The 26,768-nt window shown below is 44.6% G+C and overlaps 1 protein-coding gene across 2 annotated transcripts in view; it reads left to right on the forward strand.

The window, feature by feature from the left end:
• The window catches only part of LOC121569188 (DNA nucleotidylexotransferase), a 221,706-nt gene extending 202,724 nt beyond the window's left edge, over window positions 1-18,982 (forward strand). For both annotated transcript variants that reach the window (XM_041879938.2, XM_041879949.2), the window contains exon 11: window positions 18,602-18,982. In XM_041879938.2, the coding sequence (XP_041735872.1) occupies window positions 18,602-18,688 (87 nt within the window). In that variant the 3' untranslated portion in view covers window positions 18,689-18,982. The remainder of the gene's footprint in view (window positions 1-18,601) is intronic.
• The last annotated feature ends 7,786 nt before the right edge of the window (window positions 18,983-26,768 follow it).

Here is a 26,768-nt window from a genome sequence, read left to right on the forward strand (position 1 = left end):
TGGTGCTATGTACTGTAGATATGTAAAGAGATATATATATACAGTGGGGAAAAAAAGTATTTAGTCAGCCACCAATTGTGCAAGTTCTCCCACTTAAAAAGATGAGAGAGGCCTGTAATTTTCATCATAGGTACACGTCAACTATGACAGACAAATTGAGAAAAAAAATTCCAGAAAATCACATTGTAGGATTTTTAATGAATTTATTTGCAAATGATGGTGGGAAATAAGTATTTGGTCACTTACAAACAAGCAAGATTTCTGGCTCTCACAGACCTGTAACTTCTTTTTTAAGAGGCTCCTCTGTCCTCCACTCGTTACCTGTATTAATGGCACCTGTTTGAACTTGTTATCAGTATAAAAGACACCTGTCCACAACCTCAAACAGTCACACTCCAAAATCCACTATGACCAAGACCAAAGAGCTGTCAAAGGACACCAGAAACAAAATTGTAGACCTGCACCAGGCTGGGAAGACTGAATCTGCAATAGGTAAGCAGCTTGGTTTGAAGAAATCAACTGTGGGAGCAATTATTAGGAAATGGAAGACATACAAGACCACTGATAATCTCCCTCGATCTGGGGCTCCACGCAAGTTCTCACCCCGTGGGGTCAAAATGATCACAAGAATGGTGAGCAAAAATCCCAGAACCACACGGGGGGACCTAGTGAATGACCTGCAGAGAGCTGGGACCAAAGTAACAAAGCCTACCATCAGTAACACACTATGCCGCCAGGGACTCAAATCCTGCAGTGCAAGACGTGTCCCCCTGCTTAAGCCAGTACATGTCCAGGCCCGTCTGAAGTTTGCTAGAGTGCATTTGGATGATCCAGAAGAGGATTGGGAGAATGTCATATGGTCAGATGAAACCAAAATAGAACTTTTAGGTAAAAACTCAACTCGTCGTGTTTGGAGGACAAAGAATGCTGAGTTGCACCATACCTACTGTGAAGCATGGGGTTGGAAACATCATGCTTTGGGGCTGTTTTTCTGCAAAGGGACCAGGACGACTGATCCGTGTAAAGGAAAGAATGAATGGGGCCATGTATCGTGAGATTTGGAGTGAAAACCTCCTTCCATCAGCAAGGGCATTGAAGATGAAACGTGGCTGGGACTTTCAGCATGACAATGATCCCAAACACACCGCCCGGGCAACGAAGGAGTGGCTTCGTAAGAAGCATTTCAAGGTCCTGGAGTGGCCTAGCCAGTCTCCAGATCTCAACCCCATAGAAAATCTTTGGAGGGAGTTGAAAGTCTGTGTTGCCCAGCGACAGCCCCAAAACATCACTGCTCTAGAGGAGATCTGCATGGAGGAATGAGCCAAAATACCAGCAACAGTGTGTGAAAACCTTGTGAAGACTTACAGAAAACGTTTGACCTGTGTCATTGCCAACAAAGGGTATATAACAAAGTATTGAGAAACTTTTGTTATTGACCAAATACTTATTTTCCACCATAATTTGCAAATAAATTCATTAAAAATCCTACAATGTGATTTTCTGGAATTGTATTTCTCATTTTGTCTGTCATAGTTGACGTGTACCTATGATGAAAATTACAGGCCTCTCTCATCTTTTTAAGTGGGAGAACTTGCACAATTGGTGGCTGACTAAATACTTTTTTTCCCCACTGTATATATATATATATATATATATATATATATATTTTACATTGCTGTTTTATTAAACAGATAACAAACAGTCATTTTTTCGTAATTTAACATGTGTTTACCTGTGGAGGTGGTAGTATTCAAATTGCAGGGGGCAGGGACACCAGACGAGGCTGCTATGGTGGTGTGACCAGGGGAGACGGAGGAGGCAGTTGGTCCAGAGGAAGCCGTGTTGGTGGTGACAGACATGGGGGGTGGTGTGCATTGGGGTGGTGGTGGACAAAACCGCCGACGATGGCTTGGAGGAGCTGGTATTTGTAATAGTGGGGTTGAGGGGCCGACGATGGTGTGGCCGGGAGGGTAGGCACGTGGCCTTCTTCTGCAGCTGGGGACTCCGGCGGCTCCTACAGGTGTTGCACACTGGGAGGCACTGGCAGTGGTGATGCAGCTGTCAGGAGTGGTTACAGCAGGGGTCCAGCAGAGGCGATGGCGTCAATGGTCTCATCCATGGCAGCCCTCTCATGTGCCCTCTGTGTTCTGAGGGCTGCCCGACGCTCTTTCTCCTCTGCCTCAGCCCTCTCATTCTCACCCCTCTCCTGCCACTGGCGCGTGTATTCCTCCCCGGTGAGGCATGTGGCGACCACAGGGAGTCTTCTGTATCGGTCCAGCCTATACTTCAGGACAGTAAGGATGTGCCCCAGGTCCTTCACTATCAGCCCCCCCTCTATTAGGGGGTGCTCTTCTAGAACTAGGGCTGGGACTGGAGCAGCGGCTGGGACTGGAGCAGGGGCTGAGCGTCCTCCTATGGTCACTGGGGAGGAGGTGCTGATGGACGGCACAGTGCTGCTGATTCCAGGAGAGGCCGTGGTGGGACCCGGTAGGGTCCGAGACGGCATTAAACGGGAAAGGGCCACACTTCTTAAACCCTTCCACCACATAGCACATGTCCTTGCATCGCATTTAAAGGGCCAAATTAGCCACGTCCAGCGGCTGCAGGACATGGGTGCAGTGTGGTGGAAGACAAAGAAGTATAACCCCTTCCCTTAGTGCCGCCGCGAGCACCTCTGGATCCATGTGGCTCTCGTGCCCATCGAAGAGGAGAAGGAGAGGGCGCTCTTTCACTGCATGCTTAATGAAGTGCTGAAACCACTTCCTGAACAGGTCCCCGTCAATGTAGCCACTGCTTGACCGCCCATATAAGGCTTGGGGGGGGGCCTCCCAGTGTGTAGTGGCCACCGGGGAAACACTTGGGGTAGATGATAAACGGGGGGACGTCCTCCCCAGCTGCGTTGAAGCAGGCCAGCACTGTGATGTGCTCCATGGTCCCCGGAGCCTGCTGGTACACGTGTTTTGCGCCCCGGGGAGCCAGCACTTTGTGCCTGCTCTGGTCGCTACGAAATCCAGACTCATCGCAATTATAGATTTGTTTCTCCCTCAACCCATTCTCCTCCAAGTGCTTCTCATTAGAAGTGAAGAAGGTGTCCATCGTCGGACGTGTGGCACACTCAGCTCTCCCCCTGTCCAGGGTGTCCGGCCTCCTCATGCTTAGGTTCTTGTGCCTCCTCCTGAACATTTCCCACCACCTCTTCCCCAGTGGTGGGATTATTTCCCCTGGGTGCCGAAACCTACAATAGAATAGAATATATAATTGTCCATCCAGGATGAAAATGTTTGTTTTGGCATCACCATACACATCCATATTTACATCACACACATTGAGAACAGTCAGTCCAGCAATCTACATACATAAACACATAGAACACCAAATACCTGCGTATTTTGTTGGCGTATTTCATCAGCCTCTGTCTGGTGAAGGGGAACCCATGGCTGGCGCAGTAGATACAGTACTGCACCAGATAATTTTCAAGCAATGTGGGTGGTCCACTGCGACAACCATGGGTCACCCGGCCGCTCAGCCTGTCCGCCAGGGTCTGCCGAGGTACACCATGCACCTTGGTAGATAAGAAAATAAAACTGTTACTAGCAGATAAAATTCACATACACATGGTGATCTCCTAAAAACAAAAGATGCCTAACCTTGGCAGCCTGGCGGATAGCCATCCCTGCCCCGCAGTCCTCCATGGCATGGAACATGTCCACCTCACTCCACTGCTTCCTCTTGACTTTCTCCATGCTGTGGTGTTAATACATGTAGCTAAATAACTTGGCATACTATACACATTTTAGAAAGATAACTCAATCTGAATATGTATAAACATTTACATTTCAAAGCTAAGGCATTGAAAGGTGATGAAAGTTTTCACAATAACTGAAAGTGTACCCACGTTTTTTGTTTGATGTTATCTGTAATGAAAATTAGTGTCCCAATTAGTGTAATATTGATGCATACATTCTACCATTTGACTAAATACTGGCTCTATGTAGCTGTTGTAAGATGAAATCTTCCATTCCTCTCAAAAATTTTAGAAAAAGCTGTTGCGCAGCAACTCACTGCCTTTCTGAAGACAAACAATGTATACGAAATGCTTCAGTCTGGTTTTAGACCCCATCATAGCACTGAGACTGAACTTGTGAAGGTGGTAAATGACCTTTTAATGGCGTCAGACCGAGGCTCTGCATCTGTCCTCGTGCTACTAGACCTTAGTGCTGCCTTTGACACCATCGATCACCACATTCTTTTGGAGAGACTGGAAACCCAAATTGGTCTACACGGACAAGTTCTGGCCTGGTTTAGATCCTACCTGTCGGAAAGATATCAGTTTGTCTCTGTGAATGGTCTGTCCTCCGACAAATCAACTGTACATTTCGGTGTTCCTCAAGGTTCCGTTTTAGGACCACTATTGTTTTCACTATATATTTTACCTCTTGGGGATGTTATTCGAAAACATAATGTTAACTTTCACTGCTATGCGGATGACACACAGCTGTACATTTCAATGAAACATGGTGAAGCCCCAAAATTGCCCTCGCTAGAAGCCTGTGTTTCAGACATAAGGAAGTGGATGGCTGAAAACTTTTTACTTTTAAACTCGGACAAAACAGAGATGCTTGTTCTAGGTCCCAAGAAACAAAGAGATCTTCTGTTAAATCTGACAATTCATCTAGATGGTTGTAAAGTCGTCTCAAATAAAACTGTGAAGGACCTCGGTGTTACTCTTGACCCTGATCTCTCTTTTGACGAACATATCAAGACTGTTTCAAGGACAGCTTTTTTCCATCTACGTAACATTGCAAAAATCAGAAATGTTCTGTCCAAAAATGATGCAGAAAAATTAATCCATGCATTTGTTACTTCTAGGTTAGACTACTGCAATGCTCTATTTTCCGGCTACCCGGATAAAGCACTAAATAAACTTCAGTTAGTGCTAAATACGGCTGCTAGAATCCTGACTAGAACCAAGAAATTTGATCATATTACTCCAGTGCTAGCTTCCCTACACTGGCTTCCTGTTAAGGCAAGGGCTGATTTCAAGGTTTTACTGTTAACCTATAAAGCGTTACATGGGCTTGCTCCTACCTATCTTTCCGAGTTGGTCCTGCCGTACATACCAATACGTACGCTACGGTCACAAGACGCAGGCCTCCTAATTGTCCCTAGAATTTCTAAGCAAACAGCGGGAGGCAGGGCTTTCTCCTATAGATCTCCATTTTTATGGAACAGTCTGCCTACCCATGTGAGAGACGCAGACTCGGTCTCAACCTTTAAGTCTTTACTGAAGACTTATCTCTTCAGTAGGTCATATGATTGAGTGTAGTCTGGCCCAGGAGTGTGAAGGTGAACGGAAAGGCTGGAGCAACGAACAGCCCTTGCTGTCTCTGCCGGGCCGGTTCCCCTCTCCACTGGGGTTCTCTGCCTCTAACCCTGTTGCAGGGGCTGAGTCACTGGCTTGCTGGTGCTCTTTCATGCCGTCCCTGGGAGGGGTGCATCACTTGAGTGGGTTGAGTTACTGACGTGATCTTCCTGTCTGGGTTGGCGCCCCCCTTGGTTTGTGCTGTGGTGGAGACCTCTGTGGGCTATACTGGCCTTGTCTCAGGATTGTAAGTTGGTGGTTGGGGATATCCCTCTAGTGGTGCGGGGGCTGTGCTTTGGCGGAGTGGGTGGGGTTATATCCTTCCTGTTTGGCCCTGTCCGGGGTTTCTTCGGATGGGGCCACAGTGTCTCCGGACCGCTCCTGTCTCAGCCTCCAGTATTTATGCTGCAGTAGTTTATGTGTCGGGGGCTGGGGTTAGTTGGTTATACCTGGAGTACTTCTCCTGTCTTATCCAGTGTCCTGTGTGAATTTAAGTATGCTCTCTCTAATTCTCTCGTTCTCTCTTTCTCTCTGAGAACCTGAGCCCTAGGACCATACGTCAGGACTACCGGGCATGATGACACCTTGCTGTCCCCAGTCCGCCTGGCCTTGCTGCTATTCCAGTTTCAACTGTTCTGCCTGCGGCTACGAAACCCCCTACCTGTCCCAGACCTGCTGTTTTCAACTCTTTAATGATCGGCTATGAAAAGCCAACTGAGAGACCTGAGCCCTAGGACCATACGTCGGGACTACCGGCCGTGGTGACTCCTTGCTGTCCCCAGTCCGCCTGGCCTTGCTGCTATTCCAGTTTCAACTGTTCTGCCTGCGGTTATGGAACCCCTACCTGTCCCAGACCTGCTGTTTTCAACTCTTAATGATCGGCTATGAAAAGCCAACTGAGATTTATTCCTGATTATTATTTGACCATGCTTGTCACTTATGAACATTTTTGAACATCTTGGCATGGTTCTGTTATAATCTCCACCCGGCACAGCCAGAAGAGGACTGGCCACCCCTCATAGCCTGGTTCCTCTCTAGGTTTCTTCCTAGGCTTTCGCCTTTCTAGGGAGTTTTTCCTAGCCACCGTGCTTCTACACCTGCATTACTAGCTGTTTGGGGTTTTAGGCTGGGTTTCTGTACAGCACTTCGAGATATTAGCTGATGTAAGAAGGGCTATATAAAATAAAATTGATTGATTGATTGATTGAAACATAGCCAACAGTGATAGGTGTCAAAAAGTTCATGGTTCAAAGTTCCACATACATTTTTGCAGATTGTGCAAAACGCCTCAGTCAGAGGACTCAGTCAGAGGACGCCTCAGTCAGAGGATGTATCAACATTTAGAAACTAAGCTAGCAACATTAGAAAATCCGTTAGCTATATTTCAGAGGTAAAAAGTTGAATATTAAATGATGTGTAGTCTGTCACGCAGTCCAATTTTACAATATGCAGCGTGTTCCACAAAATGTGTACATATATAACTTTTTTGAAAACGCTCAAAACCTAACTTAACTTACATAAATTGCACTGAAAATTGGAGGTCAGCAAGCTAGAAGGGTGTCGTTAGTCGCAAAACTGACCATTATTTTCCAGTCCATTTAAATGTTGAGCTCAAGGTGATTTAGTCCTCCAACCGCTAGACAGTGTCCGAGGTTAGGGGGTGTCCGATGTTTGGGGAAAATTAGCTAGGCATATAGCCTACATGGAGGGGTTTTTACACATCCAAAATAATAACAGGAGCTGGCAAAAATAATGTAATAGCCTACATATATTTATAGATAATAATGGGATATCCGCTCACTGTTTTGCTGCTGCCAAACTTGATCTTTTAATAAAGCTTTGTTAATAAACATTTATTTCAAAGCGGTGTCACGAGCCAAACCCTTTATCGATAGTCTTGACTACTTGGCGAATGCATTGGGCATGACAAAAAAAACAGCCTTCATTTAGAGGAGGGGAGGCTATGCTTGGTTTTTAATCAAATTAAGCAAAATCATTAGTTTATGTTTCTAAATAAAAGGTTTACGGGCACAAAAAGCACTCTCTTGTTCAATGTGCATATGGGCACTGTGTCACGGCTGGAGAGGCTGCGCTTCATTTGTCAAAATCCATGTCATAACCCAGGGTTTCCAAAACTCGGTCCTGGGGCCCCGCCTGGGTGCATGTTTTGTTTTTTTGCCATAACACTACACAGCTGATTCAAATAACCAACTCATCATCAAGCTTTGATGATTTGAATCAGCTGTGTAGTGCTAGGGCAAAAAACTAAATGTGCACCTGGGGGGGGCCCTGGACCGAGTTTGCGAAACCCTAACATAACCAACTGCGTTACTGCTAAGACCAGCTTTCAGTTGGTCTTAAATGTCCCTACCAGCGCATACTGAAATTGGCACTTTGGTTGTGCATTGTTACCTCTGGAATTGTGAAATGTATGTGTGACGAGGTGTGAATGAAGGAGTCAGGCGCAGAAGGTAAAACACCGAAGTCCAGAGTTTATTCCGTTTACATAAATAAAATGCACCCAGCGTCAAAACGAAACTATCACAAGGGAAATATTCCACCTTGGGAATAACAAATGGAAGAGTAGCTCAACCGAGCTACTCGCTCTCACAATGAAACAATCACTCACAAAGACAAGGGGAACAGAGGGAACACTTATACACATACTAATTAGGGGAATGAGCACCAGGTGTGTGTGATTGACAAGACAAGACATGACAAGTGGAGTGATGAGAATGGGATCGGCAGTAGCTAGTAAGCCGGTGACGACGAACGCCGAAACCTGCCCGAACAAGGAGGGGAGGCAGCCGGAAGTCACGACAGTACCCCCACCTTGACGTGCTGCTCCAGCAGTGCGCTGACCCTGGCCTCGGGGACGGCCAGGAGGACGCGGAGCAGGGCGAGTCGGATGGCGACGGTGGAAATCCCTCAACAGGGAGGGATCGAGGATATCCTTCCTTGGGACCCAGCACCGTTCTTCCGGATCGTACCCCTCCCACTCCATGAGATACTGAAGGCCCCCCACCCGACACCTCGATTCCAGTATGGAACGGACCGAGTAAGCCGGGGCCCCCTCGATGTCCAGAGGAGGTGGAGGAACCTCCCGCACCTCAGACTCCTGGAGCAGACCAGCTACCACCAGCCTGAGGAGAGACACATGAAAAGAGGGGTTAATACGGTAATCAGGGGGGAGTAACAACCTGTATGTAACCTTGTTTATCCTCCTCAGGACTTTAAACGGCCCCACAAACCGCGGGCTCAGCTTCCGGCAGGGCAGGCAGAGGGGTAGATTCCGGGTCGAGAGCCAGACCCAATCTCCTGGTACGAAAACCGGGGCCTCCCTGCGGTGGCGGTCAGCGTTCGCCTTCTGACGACGCACAGCGCACTGGAGGCGAACGTGGGCAGCGTCCCAAGTCTCCTCTGCGTGCCAAAACCAGTCATCCACCGCAGGAGCCTCGGTCTAACTCTGGTGCCACAGTGCCAGGACCGGTTGGTAACCCAAAACACATTGGAAGGGTGTTAGGTTAGTGGAGGAGTGGCGGAGAGAGTTCTGAGCGTATTCTGCCCATGGCAGGAACACCGACCACTCCCCCGGCTGGTCCTGACAGTAGGTCCGCAGGAACCAACCCACATCTTGTTTCACCCTTTCCACCTGCCCATTACTCTCGGGGTGAAATCCAGAGGTCAGGCTGACCAAGACCCCCAGACGTTCCATGAACGACTTCCAGACTCTAGACATGAACTGGGGACCTTGGTCAGACACTATATCCTCTGGTACCCCGTAGTGCCGGAAGACGTGAGTAAACAGAGCCTCCGCTGTTTGTAGGGCCGTGGGGAGACCGGGCAGAGGAAGGAGGCGGCAGGACTTCGAAAAGCGATCCACAACGACCAGGATAGTGGTGTTACCTTGGGAGAGGGGAAGATCAGTAAGAAAATCAATACTAAGGTGAGACCATGGTCATTGTGGAACTGGTAACGGTTGTAGCTTACCCGCTGGGAGGTGCCTAGGTGCCTTACTCTGGGCGCACACTGAGCAGGAGGAAACATACACCCTCACGTCCTTAGCCAAGGTAGGCCACCAGTACTTCTCGGGCAGGCAGCGCATTGTACGACCAATACCTGGATGACCAGAGGAGGGTGACGTGTGTGCCCAGAAGATCAGACGATCACGGATTAGCGCAGGCACGTACTGCAGCCCAGCTGGACACTGCGGTGGAGATAGATCTGTGCATAATGCCTGCGCTATATCCGCGTCCATCGCCCATACTACTGGCGCCACAATGCTTGAGGCCGGGAGTATGGGGGTGTTGTCTCTGGGCCTCTCCTCTGTGTCATACAGCCGAGTGCGTCTGCCTTCACGTTCTTCGTACCCGGAATGTATGAGAGTGTGAAATCAAACCGGGTGAAGAAGAGGGCCCAGCTGGCCTGGCGAGGATTCAGCCTCCTCGCTGCCCAAATGTACTCCAGGTTACGGTGGTCTGTCCAGATAAGGAAAGAGTGTTTCGCCCCTTCGAGCCAATGCCTCCACACTGTCAAAGCTTGGTCAACAGCCAGCAGCTCCCGATCACCAACGCCGTAGTTCTGCTCGGCCGAGCTGAGCTTCTTCGAAAAGAAGGCACAGGGGCGGAACTTGGGTGGCGTGCCCGAGGGTTGGGATAAGACAGTGCCTATCCCTACCTCAGACGCATCCACCTCCACTACAAACGGTAGTGATGAATAGGGGTTAGCCAGTACCGGGGTTGAGGTGAACAGACCCTGCAATCTACTGAAGTCCAAATCAGCCTCAGCAGACCAGCAGAGCCAGGACGGCCCACCCTTCAACAAGGAGGTAATGGGAGCTGCGACCTTGCCAAAGCCCAGAATAAACCTCAGATAGTAGTTGGCAAAGCCAAGGAAGCGCTGCACCTCCTTCACCGTGGTTGGAGTTGGCCAATTACGCACGGCTGAAATGCGATCTCCCTCCATCTCCACACCTGTGGTAGTAATGCGGTATCCGAGGAAGGAGATTGACTGCTGGAAAAACTCACAATTCTCTGCCTGTACCTTGCGAACCCGGGACACATGCTCAGCGCGCGTAGCGGAATACACCAGGATGTCATCGATGTAGACCACCACACCGTGACTAAGCATGTCCCGAAACACCTTGTTCACAAAGAACTGGAAAACGGATGGAGCATTCATCAAACTGTAGGGCATCACCAGGTATTCATAATGCCCTGAGGTTGTGCTGAATGCTGTTTTCCACTCATCCCCTTCCCGAATACGCACCAGGTTGTAGGCACTCCTGAGGTCTAATTTGGGGAAAAAACTGGCCCCATGCATTGACTCAATCGCTGAAGGAATGAGGGGAAGAGGATAACTAAATCGTACCGTCACCTTATTCAGTGGTCGATAATCAATGCACGGGCATAAACCGCCATCTTTCTTCTTCACAAAGAAGAAACTCGAGGAAGCAGGTGAAGTGGAGGGACGTATATACCCCTGGCGCAGGGACTTGGTGACGTATGTTTCCATAGCCTCCGTTTCAGCCTGCGACAGGGGATACACATGACTCCTGGGAGGTACAGCGTCTACCCGAAGGTTTATCGTGCAATCCCCTTCCCGATGAGGTGGTAATTTAGTCGCTTGAGTCTTGGAAAACGCGAGCGCCAGATCATGGTATTCGTGGGGAATGCACACGATGGGGGTACCGTCTGGACTTTCCACCGTGGTCGCACCAACGGAAAACACCTAGACACCTACCCGGACACTCACGCGACCACCCCATAAGAACCCTCTGAAAAATTGGGGTTGTGAAGGGCAAACCACAGAATACCTAAGACTACAGGGTAAGCAGGAGACTTAATAATCAAAAAAGTGATCTGCTCAACATGCGTCTCCTGTGTAATCATGGTGACTGGTACAGTAACCTCCTTAACCAACCCGGACCCTAATGGTCGACTATCCAGTGCTCTGATGGGGAGTGGAATGGATAGGGGAACCAATGAAATGCCTTGACGGCGTGCAAATGCCTTGTCCATAAAGTTCCCAGATGCGCCTGAATCGACTAGCGCCTTACACTGGGAAACTACCAGGTGATTGGGAAAGGAGATAGATAAGGTACAGTGCGCCGCAAAGGGCTCTGAACGTTTGGGTGTTCGTTACCTGGGGTGATGCGTGAATACCCTGCCTACCGCCTCCAGACCCAAAGGAACGTTGACTGCGACGTGAGGTGGATTGTCCCTTCGTGCCACCAGAGTGGCACTGTCGCTGTCCTCCTGCGCTCTCTCGACCGGCGGCTCCCCTCAGCTCCATCTGCTCGGGGTCAGAGTCGTCCGGAGTGGGAACGGGCAGACACCTACCAGGACGTCCTCTGGCTGCTAGCAGATTGTCCAGCCGGATGGCCATGTCCACCAGTTGGGAGAACGATAGCATGGCATCACGGCAGGCTAGCTCCCGTCGGACGTCCTCCCTTAGGTGGCACCGGAAATGGTCGATCAGGGCCTGCTCGTTGCACCCGGACCCCGCTGCCAGCATCCAGAACTCCAGTGCGTAGTCCTGTGCGGTCCTCGTCCCCTGCCTCAGATGGACCAGTCGTTCGCCCGCCTCTCGACCCTCAGGCAGGTGATCGAAAACGGCCCGAAAGAGGCGAGCAAACTCCCCGTAGTCCTCCAACGCGGCACCTCCCTCGTTCCACACCGCGTTGGCCCACTCCAGCGCTCTCCCACAAAGGCAGGAAACGAGGACGGATACCTTCTCCCGCTCCAGTGGCGCCGGCCTGATGCTGGAGAAATACAACTCTAGTTGGAGCAGAAATCCCTTACATCGCGCTGCCGTCCCATCAAACGCCAGTGGCCGAGATATCTGGATCCCTCCAGGGGCTGGGGTGTAGGTGGCTGGATCCGGTGGAATTGTGAAATGTATGTGTGACGAGGTGTGAATGAAGGAGTCAGGCGCAGGAGGTAAAACACCGAAGTCCAGAGTTTATTCCGTTTACATAAATAAAACGCACCCAGCGTCAAAACGAAACTATCACAAGGGAAATATTCCACCTTGGCAATAACAAATGGAAGTAGCTCAACCGAGCTACTCGCTCTCACAATGAAACAATCACTCACAAAGACAAGGGGAACAGAGGGAACACTTATACACATACGGATTAGGGGAATGAGCACCAGGTGTGTGTGATTGACAAGACGAGACATGACAAGTGGAGTGATGAGAATGGGATCGGCAGTAGCTAGTAAGCCGGTGACGACGAACGCCGAAACCTGCCCGAACAAGGAGGGGAGGCAGCCTTGGCGGAAGTCGTGACAGTATTGTTAGAAAGTTTCTATTTAGTGATATGTTTAACTGCAAGCCAATATTATGTATAGGCTAGTGCTTTAATAATAATGTGGCACCAATGCATGAATGCAACGACATTCTACATTTATCAACTGGGTTGTGTTTCGAAAGAATACAGTGCCTTCAGAAAGTATTCATACCCTTTGACTTATTCAAAAAAAATGTGTTACAGCCTGAATTCAATATATATATATTTTTCTCAGCCTTCTACACACAGTACCCCATAATGACAAAGTGAAAACATGTATTTCAAATGAAATACAGATATCTCATTTACATAAGTATTCACACCCCTGAGTCAATACATGTTATAATCACTTTTGGCAGTGATTACAGCTGTGAGTCTTTCTGGGTAAGTCTCTAAGAGCTTTGCATTGTAATATTAGCACATTATTCATTTTAAAAAATCTTCAAACTCTGTCAAGTTGATTGTTGATCATTGCTAGACAGCCATTTTCAAGTCTTGCCATAGATTTTCATGCCGATTTAAGTCAAAACTCTAACTAGGTCACATTGGAACATTCAATGTCATCTTGGTGAGCAACTCCAGTGTATATGTGGCCTTGTGTTTTAGGTTATTGTCCTGCTGAAAGGTGAATTTGTCTCCCAGTGTCTGTTGGAAAGCAGACTGAACCAGGTTTTTCCTCAAGGATTTAGCCTGTGCTTAGACCTATTCTGTTTCTTTATATCAACAAAACTCCCTAGTCCTTGCCAATGACAATACCCATAACATGATGCAGCCACCACCATGCTTGATAATATGAAGAGTGGTACATCACTGATGTGTTGTGTTGGATTTACCCCAAACACAATGGTTTGTATAAAGGACATAAAGTTAATTTCTTTGACACATTTTTTGCAGTTTAACTTTAGTGCCTTATTGCAAACAGGATGCATGTTTTGGAATATTTGTATTCTGTACAGGCTTCCTTCTTTTCATTCTGTCATTTAGTTAGTATTGTGGATTAACTACAATGTTGTTGATCCATCCGCAGTTTTCTCCTATCACAGCCATTAAACTATGTAACTGTTTTAAACCCCATTGGCCTCATGTTGAAATCCCTGAGCAGTTTCCTTCCTCTCCAGCAACTGAGATAGGAAGAACGCCTACATCTTTGTAGTGACTGGGTGTATTGATACACCATCTAAAGTGTAATTAATAACTTCACCATGCTCAAAGGGATATTCAATATCTGTTTTTGTTGTTGTTGTTGTTGTTGTTGTTGTTTTTATCTACCAATAGGTGCCCTTCTTTGCGAGGCATTGAAAACCCTCCCTGGTTTTTGTGGTTGAATCTGTTTGAAATTCACTGCTCGACTGAGGGACCTTACAGATAATTGTATGTGTGGGGTACAGAAATGAGGTAGTCATTCAAAAATAATGTTAAACACTATTATTGCACACAGAGTGAGTCCATGTAACTTTTTATATGACTTGTTAAGCACATCTTTACTCCTGAACTTATTTAGGCTTTCCATAACAAAGGGGTTGAATACTTATTGACTCAACACATTTCAGCTTTTCATTTGTAATGAATTTGTAAACATTTCTAAAAACATAATTCCACGTTGACATTGTGGGACATTGTGTGTAGGCCAGTGACATAAAATCTCAATTTAATCAATTTTAAATGCAGGCTGTAAACACAACAAAATGTGGAAAAAGTCAAGGGGTGTGAATACTTTCTGATGGCACTGTATATCACGTTGTCAATGTAAATTCTTACAGTTTTGCCATTTTTGCTTACAGACAATTTGATTGATAAAGTTAAAACAAAGTGCATGGCTATTGAGTGCCTTGGTTCAAATTATTCAAGTCTGGTCTAGAGAATTAGAGGAATTGTTTTGATCTTCTCTACTTTGCTAAGTAAAGTTTTATGGTTAAAACGTTTATTGGGATGTATAGGCTATGGTTTTTCTGACAAATAGGTTACCTATTTGAAAACAATGGCAGCCTACCTGTGTTGATTTCGATCATAGGCATATTATAGCCAAGGCTACAGCTGGAAAACTTGAGGAATGAGGTAACTCCGATTTCAAGAGAGAATACAACTGTTTACAATGGCTTTTCATGACAATTCTGCTGGCGAACACTACACTATCTTTGTGAGTTAACTCTTGCTACTCACGCATACTCAAATTCACATCGCTGACGGACGTCCCTCCGTGTGATTTGGGCTTATGTTAGTTGTATGACAGTGACGTGTTATGTAGGCCATATGAAGTAGGGTTGAAGGAAAGTGTTAGAGGAAAGAAATAGAGCATTCTGCTTAATAGACAATGAGATGTAGTGAGGACATATTACACTGGCCTAATGACTTTGTCTTCCTTTGCTCATTACATTTGGAAACTCTTATCAACAAAAAACGTTTTTTTACTAATGTTTATGTGGCTGCATAAACACAAATTAAACAAAGATGTAAAACCCTGGTGGCCAAATAAACTAATTCTGTGTGTATGATTAAAAGGTTGATTATCTGGCACTGTTTCCCCTTACTGCCCAGTGTATTTGGCTGATTAGCAGGCTGAGAGAGCTAGGCAATGTAAACCACATTCAGCTCAATAGCCTTTTTATGGTTCTGAGTGGTTCATGATGCTAACACTAATTGCTGGTTTGATTAGTGAGGTGTCTGAGTCGTCTCCTTTCTCTCCCTGGTTCTATTCTGCTGTCCCAGGGTGCCTGAAGAAGGCTGTGTGTGTGTGTGTGTGCGTGCTGATTGTGGGTGGATCGTTTCAATAGGACAGCAGAGGCCCTGATCGACTCCCACTTTTTCGCCACTGTCAGCCCTTTCCTGTGAGCTGCAATAAAGATAGATTAATTTAGAGACAATCAAAAGATTGTTCGATTCATCACTCTCTTGGCAATAACAACGTGTTTCCAGGTGGTGACGGTAAGGAGAAAAATATCTAAACAAAGAGAGGGAGGAAGGCTGTGGCCCACGCTGGTATGCCTTATGTAATAGTCCTGATGAGGTTTGATATCTATTGATTTCTAATGGAGAGACCCACAGGAATAGTACGCTATGGATACAGTAGAAATATGATACAGTACACTATAGGTGAATGTACTGTATATGTTTCTCTCTTACAGAAAAAATGTGTTCTTTAGCCCTGGGGAATTTTTCAGAGGTGTCAAAGTTGGGCTCAAATGTAAATGGGAAATGTTTCAAAGGAAACTATTTCTAAATACTTATTTTCCTTTGAATAATTTACACTCATTGCTTGCTGTCCAACAGAAGAAAACAAACACAACAGTCCTGAATTGCCATGTCCTTCAGACATACTGCTAGTGTATTAGCTATTATGAATATCATCACTGAGTACAATCAAAAGAAAGTACTCTCTGACAGGCCACCTGTTGTGTGTGTTTGTAGTGTTTTTGTGTAACATTTGTATTTACATGTTCCTATGAGTTGTTTATTTAGTGTGGATTTGCATATTATTAAACTGTGTTTGCATATCACTGTGTCTGAGGACACGCAATCCAGCAAGTCTGTTCCAGTGTGTGGTGTGTGTGTGTGTGTGTGTGTGTGTGTGTGTGTGTTTGGTTTTACTATCCTTGTGGTGACTCACAAGGATAGTAAAACAAGGAAAATGTGGACATTTCCCCACAAGGAAAAATACTAGTATAGGCTCAAGGATTAGGGTTAGGAGTTAGGGTTTTTGAAAGGGAATCAATTGTTTGGTCCCCACAAATATAGTAAAACAAATGTTTGAATTTGTGTGTGTGCATGTTCGTGTGCATTAATTTGTGTGTTTGTATGGATGTGCATGACTCTTTGAGTGGCAGCCAATCATTTCCATCAGACCCATGCATCAGCCTGTGTGTCATGGCAGGGAGGCAGTGACAGAGGGCAGATGTTTAGAGGGCCTGATGTCTGTGTTCACATCCATGAGAGCTGTAATTATACAGCGGGCAGAAGAAATACACCGCTGATTAGTTGGTCATTAAGGCAAGGACATTGACATGCAGTAACACACACTCCAGCTCCTCTGCACTTTGGCCTGAGCTGGTATTGCTGCACTTACTCTGTCGGAAATTGAGTGCTTACCATAGTTGTGTTCTGTCTGAATAATAAAGTACTTATTGTAGTACATGGTAGGTAGGCTTATGTGTGAATGACATATGCTCCTTACGGAGTAAAAGGGTTTTAGGCAAGTAAGGTAAGGCTCAGAAGAGCAACAACATCTTCTTGGTCAAAGCTTTCAGAAAGTTTGCTGTGGTCAGTAATTAAAGGAAAGTTATCCCCAGAGGGGATTGGAGGGATTGGACTGAGTTCACATTTTGACAGACCAGGCTTAGTCCTGATCCAGGACAATGGCTAAATTGGTCATTTGTTGGAGCTGATCCTTTTCTGTACTGTTTCCTTTGTTAGTTGGACCTTAGAACTTACCATAGCTTTTCGTAGAGCCTTTTGAACAGTAAGCATGCATCTTGTTAAGTATGCCTGAACATGATGCTCTATGAGCTAAATCACCTTCAGATCTGACTGTCCAAAGCTCTTATATGTAACTACTTCACCAGTTTCCCAGTCACTGTGTGGATGTTGACTTATTTACTTCCTGAGAGGAAAAAATGATCTGGTGGTCTGCTCTGGTACTAGGGAGATGTTGTGAAGAATAGAGCAAATGGCACCCATCTCTGTGGAAAGGTTTTAATGTGCTGTAACCATGGGGGGGTTTTCTCTAGAGCTTACTGTATGTGAGAGTGAGCGAGGGTGACCTGCAGAGAAACAATCATCCACTTAGCTGGTGGAGAGACTCGAAGTGTGTGTGTGTGTGCCCCTGCCAGCCATGCGGGTATGACTGTGTTTGCTGAGTGTCAGGTCATAATCAAATTTAGGTTTATCAAGATTTAAGGCTTGACTGTTAGGAAGATTGATTTTATCAACAGAGACATAAGTCAAATGAAGACTGAGGGAGTGATATTTACACAGACTGGACCTGGGCTGGCTTGACTGCTTTTACCCAGCATGCACTCAGGGCCTGTAATGTGAAAAAAAATGTATGCACTCACTAACTGTAAGTCGCTCTGGATAAGAGCATCTGCTATATGGCTAAAATGTAAAATGTAATGTCCCCCTTGTCATTTGCATTGTAAATAACGGTCTAGAATGGCAGGATACATGCCTAGAAGTGCTTTTCCCTCTCTCCTACCAGTTATGATTGTTTATCATCTGCCATTAGCTGGCAGAGGGGCCCAACACGTACCCGTTTCCCCTCTCTTCTAATTTCTGTGTGTCAGGTCTAGTTTAGCACTTCAAGGATTACAGCTTTTCACCGGGCATCTCACGCTCACGAGGTGAGTCAGGCTCGCCACCCCAACGTAGCAATATAGACATAACTTATCATATGATGTTTGTGTATGCCAAACCATTAAAATCCCTTCCGTGATTTGTCAGTGAAAATTATTGTCTCTTCAAGAGTGGCGTTACTTAGAGCAAGGTCAGAGTGTTTATGACTGTGAGGAGGACGCAGACAGCTGGATATAAATCTGGGTGCTCACACTATGGTCAGTGTTGGCACATTTACTGTACCAAAAGATTTATGACTTAATTGATAGGTTTGATTTTCATAAAATCATAGCAACTGCGCATGCTTGGTTCAAGGGGTACTGTTGTGAGGCAGAAGAGAAAAGTATTTGTTGACCCATGGATGTAGTGAGGTTATCTTTGTGTTCATCTGAGACCAACATGATCTCTGATCTGATCTCTGATCTGCTCATACTTGGGCTTCTATGGTTTGCAACTTGAGATGTTTTCAGTGCGTGCGTGGCATCTTGCCATCAAGCCATGTCAACTCTCACAGTCTCTATTTATGTGTTTGTAATGTTGCAAATCCCAACTTCACATATCTCTTATGTCTACCATATTTATGAATCCAACCATCAATTTTGTCTTTGTTCTTTCTCCAGAAACTATTCCTACCGGCGACTACTGAGGAGGACATCTTTGCCCATCTGGGTTTGGAGTATGTGGAGCCTTGGCAGAGAAATGCATAAGCATCTTCCCCTCACAGACACCGATACAATACCAACTTTATACATACAGTACATCAAGGGTTCCCAAACTCCATCATTGGGGAACACATTTTGCCATGAGGTGGAGAGAAGATTCTGCCGTTTTATTAAAGCTAATTTCCTGCAGTTCTACACATTTTGGCATGTTTTATTCAATATCTGAGTGATTTAATCATTACAACAAAATCAATTGGCTACACAACCTAGCTAAAAAACATTAGCTGACATGGGCTAGTTGATCTGGACATTTCTGACAAGATATAAGTAGCTCTCTAATGACTGACATGACAAAAGGAAAAACTGCTGATGCACAACCAAATTTCGAAATTGCAACTTTCAAGAGTAAGTTGAAAGCCTGACTGAGTTCCTTAAAAAAATATGTTTTGGGGAACTCCGCGCTACCCCTGCCAACCCCTCGTGTCCCCCACAGTTTGGGAACCACTGCAGTACATAATTCCCATCTGTCTCCCCACTCGGCTACACACTACTGCAATCTCATTTCAAAGACCCTAATCTGGGTTGATTTCTATAGTTGTGTTCTGTTGTCAGACTACATGCTGATGTATGATTCATGATTCTATTATTTTCATCGTGCCTGGCTGTTTTCTGTTAGCATCTTAGCAAATAAAAATTCTGCTCTGTCATTCAAAACCTGTTTTTCACGGAGCATTCTTATCATATGTGATTGATACAAAGCTATATAAATCAACAAATGAATTGCCTGTGGTGGCTACGAGGTAAAAAGGGAGAGAGGAGAGGGGTATAAGCGTTGGCGAGAGAGAGAAAGACCCTTGTCGAGTAAAATGGTTATAATCATCCTGGCAGGAGAATGCAAGGCGTGAACCGGAGCCAAGCCTGGGAGTGGAGAGGAGGGTAATGAGCTGCAAATAGAGGCGCATTCAGCATCCCCGTTTAGCCTCCGTTAGAGCCTCCACATCCACTGTAGGTCATTTACTGTAGCTCGCTACTGCTACAGCCTCCTCCACTCAGTCTGCTGTGTCACAATGAATCCCTTCCCTGGGTACGGGAATGAATTGTGCTTAATTTGAGCCAGTTTGCGACAGCAGGAAAATAGTCCTGCAGCAACAGGAAATGTGCTTTATTATGTCGATTATAATTCATGGACATTTTTGTAGGGGTTGATACATTTTTTGTTAGGGCAAATCAAGTCAGAAATGTAAAGTTGGAAATGACCAACTTTACAAGCCTTTTAAAACTTAAATACAATACAAGTTGGCATTTCCTGATGTGCAGGACAATTCTCAGCAACAAAGGAATAATACAATTAAGATCCTACATCTGTAGTAAGTGTTGCTGTTTTAAGGGCCTCTTATTAGGAAGCATGGTATTCTTCTTCTTACGGTAGCTGTGCTGGGTCATACAGATTCATCTGCTGAAGATATAAAGAGCACGGTCCTCCAGCTGCTGTCCTGTCCACAACCTAGCCCAGTTTCCCATGATGCTCAGATCAAGCACATCCCATGATACCGCCGAAAGATCACTGGGGCTATCACATCCTAGTGAATCACCCTATTTAAAGATCTTTAAGTAGAGCATACCAGGCACTTTGAGGACTCGACCTCAGGGCCTAGTTCTCACTCTCTCCTCCCTCTCTCCCCTATCCAGGCTGGCCGGTCAAACAGAGAGCCACACTAACTGCATTCTGAGATAGGTCTACACAGTGGTGTTGAAACTGGAGCTCTATCTGGCTTTCTCTGGAGGCCTGGGTCATTGGGTTGTGTAACAATCAAACAATGGTAATTAACTTTTCACTGAGGCAGCTTATCTAATACTGCATGGACAAATACTTTTTAGCTGTGATGTCTTCAGTAATTACTATGGGGGGAATTCAGACCCGAGTTACCCGTGCGTAAATGGAACCTTATGCACTTTTCTCTCTACCCGTATTCTGACCTTGAACTTACGCATGGGAAAAAGCCAGTGCCAGCAAGGTACACGTTTGAATAAGGATACGATGAATAAGGTCAAGCAACCTGTTGGTTCCAACTGGAAAAACATCATATACATTTTTTCCTGATATAAATAACACCATTCTCCATGCACTGTAATTTACAAATTGGTGAGAGCTATTGATTGGGAATTTAGGCTTGTGACAACTGCTGATGTAAAAAGGGCTTTATAAATACATTTGATTGATTGATAAGAGCTAGGTAAATGAGTAATCATTTTGGATAAGGGGATTGTAAATATAAATGACAATTGATTTAGATCTATTTTACCTTATGAATGCTGGAGACAAATGTGAAACCAGTCATATGGCAGCAAACTGAAGCATATCAACATGACAGGTAGGCTATGTGTGCCCCTTTCCCACAGAGAAGTATATAAAATGCTGTGCCATTATGCAGAAATGTAATTGAATGTCCTTATAACTTGCAGGGATTAATCTTGAAGAAATGAGATGACAAGCCAAATCCGTACAGAGTGACAGTCGGGCCAAATTTAATCTTTGTGCGCTCCAGAATGTTTTAATCTCAGCCCGGACTGTTCTCAGGTTTTTTTTAAACAATTTATAAAATGTTATATATTAGCCACTATCGGTAGCCACCGTCAGTAATACCCACACACATTTATAACTATCACTTTAGTGTTAGTTCCCTTCAATTTGTAGCCTACATTTGGCATCATTCCATTCCAATGTTCGTTTCCCTTTATTTCCTCTGTCATGTCCGTGTGGTTGATCCCGAGGGTCGCTAGTAATTATAGTGGAAAATATTTAACATATTACAAGTTGTTCAATAATTTGGGACATGTAGCCTACTTTATGAAATCATCATGGAATCATCATGGAATGCAGACCAAGCCTGGCAATTTAAACCTGGAGCCTGGGGCATGGTTTACGATGACAGGACCGTTGTCATATCAGTTCCATAATCAGTGAGGATTAGGGTAGATTTATAGGACTATTGAGCAACTCTTATTGTCACAGTTTTCTCCCCTTCCAATATTTAATGGATCAAACAACTGAATGGCAACTTTCAGAATAAATCAAACCACTGTATTTTTGACTCACCAATATATTTTGGTGTAAAGGCTCTCCAAACCAGTTTTTTTATGAAGTAGGTAGATTCCTAAATATATTCCTAACCCTAAATAATCTACAAGATCAGAGATATTTTTAATCTACCAATCGGTGCTGAAACTGAGATATTCATAGGCCTGTATTTTGATGTCTTTCTTTAATTGATCCCTAATATTCCGAACCCGTTCTCTGTAGAGAAAATTCAAATTAAAGGTACACTGTATTTAAAGGGATGGCTTTAGATAAATGTACTGAAACCCCCATTGAATGAAAACTCCATAAGAAAATCTGTTGGCCAGCAAGTGGGAGGGTTTGCAGCGGTTGAATAAAATGTATTCAGTGCGCATAAGGGAGCCACTCCCAAAGAACTCGGTGCGCACCAGAGTAAGGTAACTCTGAATATTAAATACTGAGTGCTTAATTAGAACCCACAGAGGCCGTCGACGGCCTTCCTTTAAATTACTATAGCGGCAGTGAACTGCCTTGTTTTTTTAATGAACAATATCTGTGTCAATATTGCAAAATGAATTTGCTAACAACCTGTTGTCGTATTCGCGTGGCTGTTGTCATCAAACAGAAACCGGAAACAGGGCATGCTGTCATTTCACAAAAAAAAATAACTAAAAAAAACGTAATTACTCAAAATGACGGCGCCGAAGCAGACACGACTTTTCACTGTGAAAGAGGCTTTATCTTTGTTGGTTAGTGATACGGATTCGCACACATCCTTGCACTTTCAAAAGTGATGATGTCGAGAGACATAAGTAAATAGATATATGTTTGGTGTTGTCGTTGTTTGATGCTGTGAAACTTGAGGAATAGCTCACAGATTAGCATATCCTGTCATATTATGATATCTTGGTTGGTACAGGCAAGCACATCAGCGGTGGAGCTCGAATGATTGCTCTCGGTCTCATAGAAATAGTTGCAGTGTTTAGCTGTATATAATCAGCTAACTAGTTGTTTTTTTTGTCTTGTTTCTACCGATGTAATTCATATGGAAACAGGAGGGAGAGCACACCCGAGAGGGTAGCCTACATTTCCATGGCATGCGTCTGCCCCAAGTCCCACCATTCACCCTTGTAGCACACAGCCTTGGCCTAAAGTGACAGTGGCAGGGGTTTTGGAGTTGTTTTCTGTAGGAATTTATATATGTTCCAGTGCTTGTAATGGATTACAACAAGAAAATGTGCAGGGTTGACCATCTTGACGAACTGAGGAGCTATTACAATGTTGGACGCACAGGCAGAACATTTAGGAAGTATGTGTTTTGGGGGACGCTCAACATTTCCATCATAAATGCGTACATAGTGTGGGGTTCCCTGAAGGCATTCAAAATGCAGCTTGTGCATTCACTTTGTGATATGGCTACAGTGGCAGGAAGAGGGGAGCCCAGAGTGTGGCACCAGGGCATGTGGACCGAGTTGTAGCTCATTTGAAAGCAGGTGAAGTTTGAAGGGCGCAAGAGAGGCTGTGTGGTGTGCATCCGGAGTGGACGCAAGGCAAAGAGTGGGAAATGTGTAGAAACAAACTTTGGGTGCTCTACGTGTTCTGTGCCACTTTGCAGGATGGGGCTGTGCTTCCGGAAGTTCCATGACAAGTTGAAGGTTAAATGCAAACACTAAAGTGACAGTGTGAAGTATGAATTTGTCCTACAAATGTTTTATTGTCTCTGAACAGTTGTGTTTTGTTTCTTCTCTCTTTATCTGTCTCTATCTAATACTTGTTGCATTCACTGAATTATTGTCAAGGTAGGCTACTATTTCTACATTTTGTGTCAGGCCTGGTCTGTACTAAATCTTATTGAGAGAGGTTACCTACATTTTGAAATAGTCTCTGAATAGTTGTTTGCATTTTTACATTGATACAGAAGTAAGAATCGTTGTCAATCAAATAGCCTACTTTGTGTGGGTTTTGAAATAAATACTATCTGAATATTGTCCTCTGGTCACATTTTGGATACTTTATTTATATTTATAAGTATAATATATTATACTTGGTACATTTTGAGAGAGTCATTTAGTCAAATTTACTACAATTTAAATACTCTAGGGTTTTTTGTTTTGTCGAGTGTTAATAGTTTTTTGATAGTGAGTGTCTACACAATGGAAGACAAAATGAGTGCTATTCCTATTGACATGAATGTGGTGCCATGTTAAATAACATATTGTGCTCTTTAAAACTAAGTTAACTTGTAATTGTAATTTGTTCTTTGTTCTATGTCTGTTTGTTTGAAATGTGTGAGAAAATTCTCAGTAATCTACAGCAGCATTCTAGAACTCTATTGGGGTCTAAAGGGTTAAATCAAAATACTCAGGAAAGGCATACATTTCCTAAGTCTTAATCAGTTTCACAATCTTACCATTAAAGTTATCTGAAATGCTCCTGTTTGCCTTATTAATTAAAGACGAGTGCTCCCACCTATCACACACATTTTACAGTGTGTATTCTGTGATGTAAGATGAGAAACTGTGACAGATACCACTGTATAGGAAAGTGTATTACTGGCTATTTCATTCATACATTGTTGTTTTTGTTTGCTCTGCTTTGCATTGAATCAACAGACCGTTCAACAGCCTCTCAGTTCTACCACCATTGAAATGCACTATTAACTTTTATTATAGTATGTCTAAAACCTCAATAAACTAAATAACAAGGGAGCATAAACCTATTATCCAATTCTGAAAATGCATGTTGTCCAGAAGACAGAAACAATAATTGGGGACAACAGAGATAAATGTAATAAACTCAGTATCCAACTTCTTACAACACTTGGTTGACTTCACCAAAGTAAGGTTATGGTCGATATACAAAAGGTAGAGTAACATCTCTTAAATAAACTGATTCAGTAAGCCTGGATTCAACTAATTAAAATAGCAACCGGGTGGTCTTTGCATGTGAATGCAGCAATACACATAATAATAATCTTACATACAGTTGAAGTCGGAAGTTTACATACACAAATGTCTTGTTAACAAACTATAGTTTTGTCAAGTCGGTTAGGACATCTAATTTGTGCATGACACAAGTCATTTTTCCAACAATTGTTTACAGACAGATTATTTCACTTATAATTCACTGTATCACAATTCCAGTGGGTCAGAAGTGTACATACACTAAGTTGACTGTGCCTTTAAACAGCTTGGAAAATTGACTTTAGAAGCTTCTGATAGGCTAATTGACATAATTTTAGTCAATTGGAGGTGTACCTGCGGATGTATTTCAAGGCCTACCTTCAAACTAAGTGCCTCTTTGCTTGACATCATGGGAAAATCAAAATAAATCAGCCAAGACCTCAGAAAAAAAAATGGTAGACCTCCACAAGTCTGGTTCATCCTTGGGAGCAATTTCCAAACGCCTGAAGGTACCACGTTCATCTGTACAAACAATAGTAATAATAATAATAATATAATATGCCATTTAGCAGATGCTTTTATCCAAAGCGACTTACAGTCATGCGTGCATACATTTTTGTGTATGGGTGGTCCCGGGGATCGAACCCACTACCCTGGCGTTACAAGTGCCGTGCTCTACTAGCTGAGCTACAGAGGACCACGCAGCCGTCATACACAAGTACACAAGTATAAACACCATGGGACAACGCAGCCGTCATACCGCTCAGTAAGGAGACGCGTTCTGTCTCCTAGAGATGAATGTACTTTGGTGCGAGAAGTGCAAATCAATCCCAGAACAACAGCAAAGGACCTTGTGAAGATGCTGGAGGAAACAGGTACAAAATCTATATCCACAGTAGAACGAGCCCTATATCGACATAACTTGAAAGGCCGCTCAGCAAGGAAGAAGCCACTGCTCCAAAACTGCCATATAAAAGCCAGACTACAGTTTGCAACTGCACATGGGGACAAAGATCATACTTTTTGGAGAAATGTCCTCTGGTCTGATGAAACAAAAATAGAACTATTTGGCCATAATGACCATCGTTATGTTTGGAGAAAAAAAGGGGTGCTTGCAAGCCGAAGAACACCATCCCAACCGTGAATCACGGGGATGGCAGCATCATGCTGTGGGGGTGCTTTGCTGCAGGAGGGACTGGTGCACTTCACGAAATAGATGGCATCATGAGGAAGGAAAAGTATGTGGATATATTGAAGCAACATCTCAAGACATCAGTCAGGAAGTTAAAGCTTGGTCGCAAATGGGTCTTCCAAATGGACAATGACCCCAAGCATACTTCCAAAGTTGTGGCAAAATAGCTTAAGGACAACAAAGTCAAGGTATTGGAGTGGCCATCACAAAGCCCTGACCTCAATCCTATAGAACATTTGTGGGCAGAACTGAAAAAGCAGGTGTTAGCAAGGAGGCCTACAAATCTGACTCAGTTACACCAGCTCTGTCAGGAGGAATGGGCCAAAATTCACCCAACTTATTGTGGGAGGCTTGTGGAAGGCTACCAGAAATGTTTGACCCAAGTTAAACAATTTAAAGGCAATGCTACCAAATACTAATTGAGTGTATGTAAACTTCTGACCCACTGGGAATGTGATGAAATAAATAAAAGCTGAAATAAATCATTCTCTCTACTATTATTTTGACATTTCACATTCTTAAAAAAACTGGTGATCCTAACTGACCTAAGACAGGGAATTTATACTAGGATTAAATGTCAGGAATTGTGAAAAACTGAGTTTAAATGTATTTGGCTAAGGTGTATGTAAACTTCCGACTTCAACTGTATATGCCGAAAAATCTGCGTGGGAAGATTGGCCATAGAGGGGTGGAGTTCCCGACCATACCAGCAGATGGAGCCATAGCTGTCTGGGTTTGCAGCCACCTCAGGGGATGTAACGTCCCTCCAGGACACAGCCTCTCGTGACATCACACATCCCCCTCCTCGGGACCGACGTCCTCGTCGGGTAAAGGCAGCGAAGAAGGCATCACGCCGGGAGAGGGCGTCCGCATTGCCGTGGTGCTTGCCAGACTGCTCTCTCTTCAACTCCTCCAACTCTAGGACCCGGGACTCAGCCTCCTGTTGTCTCTCCTTGAGTTTCTTACTGAAGC

The sequence above is a fragment of the Coregonus clupeaformis genome, chromosome 1 (assembly GCF_020615455.1).
Source record: "Coregonus clupeaformis isolate EN_2021a chromosome 1, ASM2061545v1, whole genome shotgun sequence".
Lineage (NCBI taxonomy): Eukaryota > Metazoa > Chordata > Actinopteri > Salmoniformes > Salmonidae > Coregonus > Coregonus clupeaformis.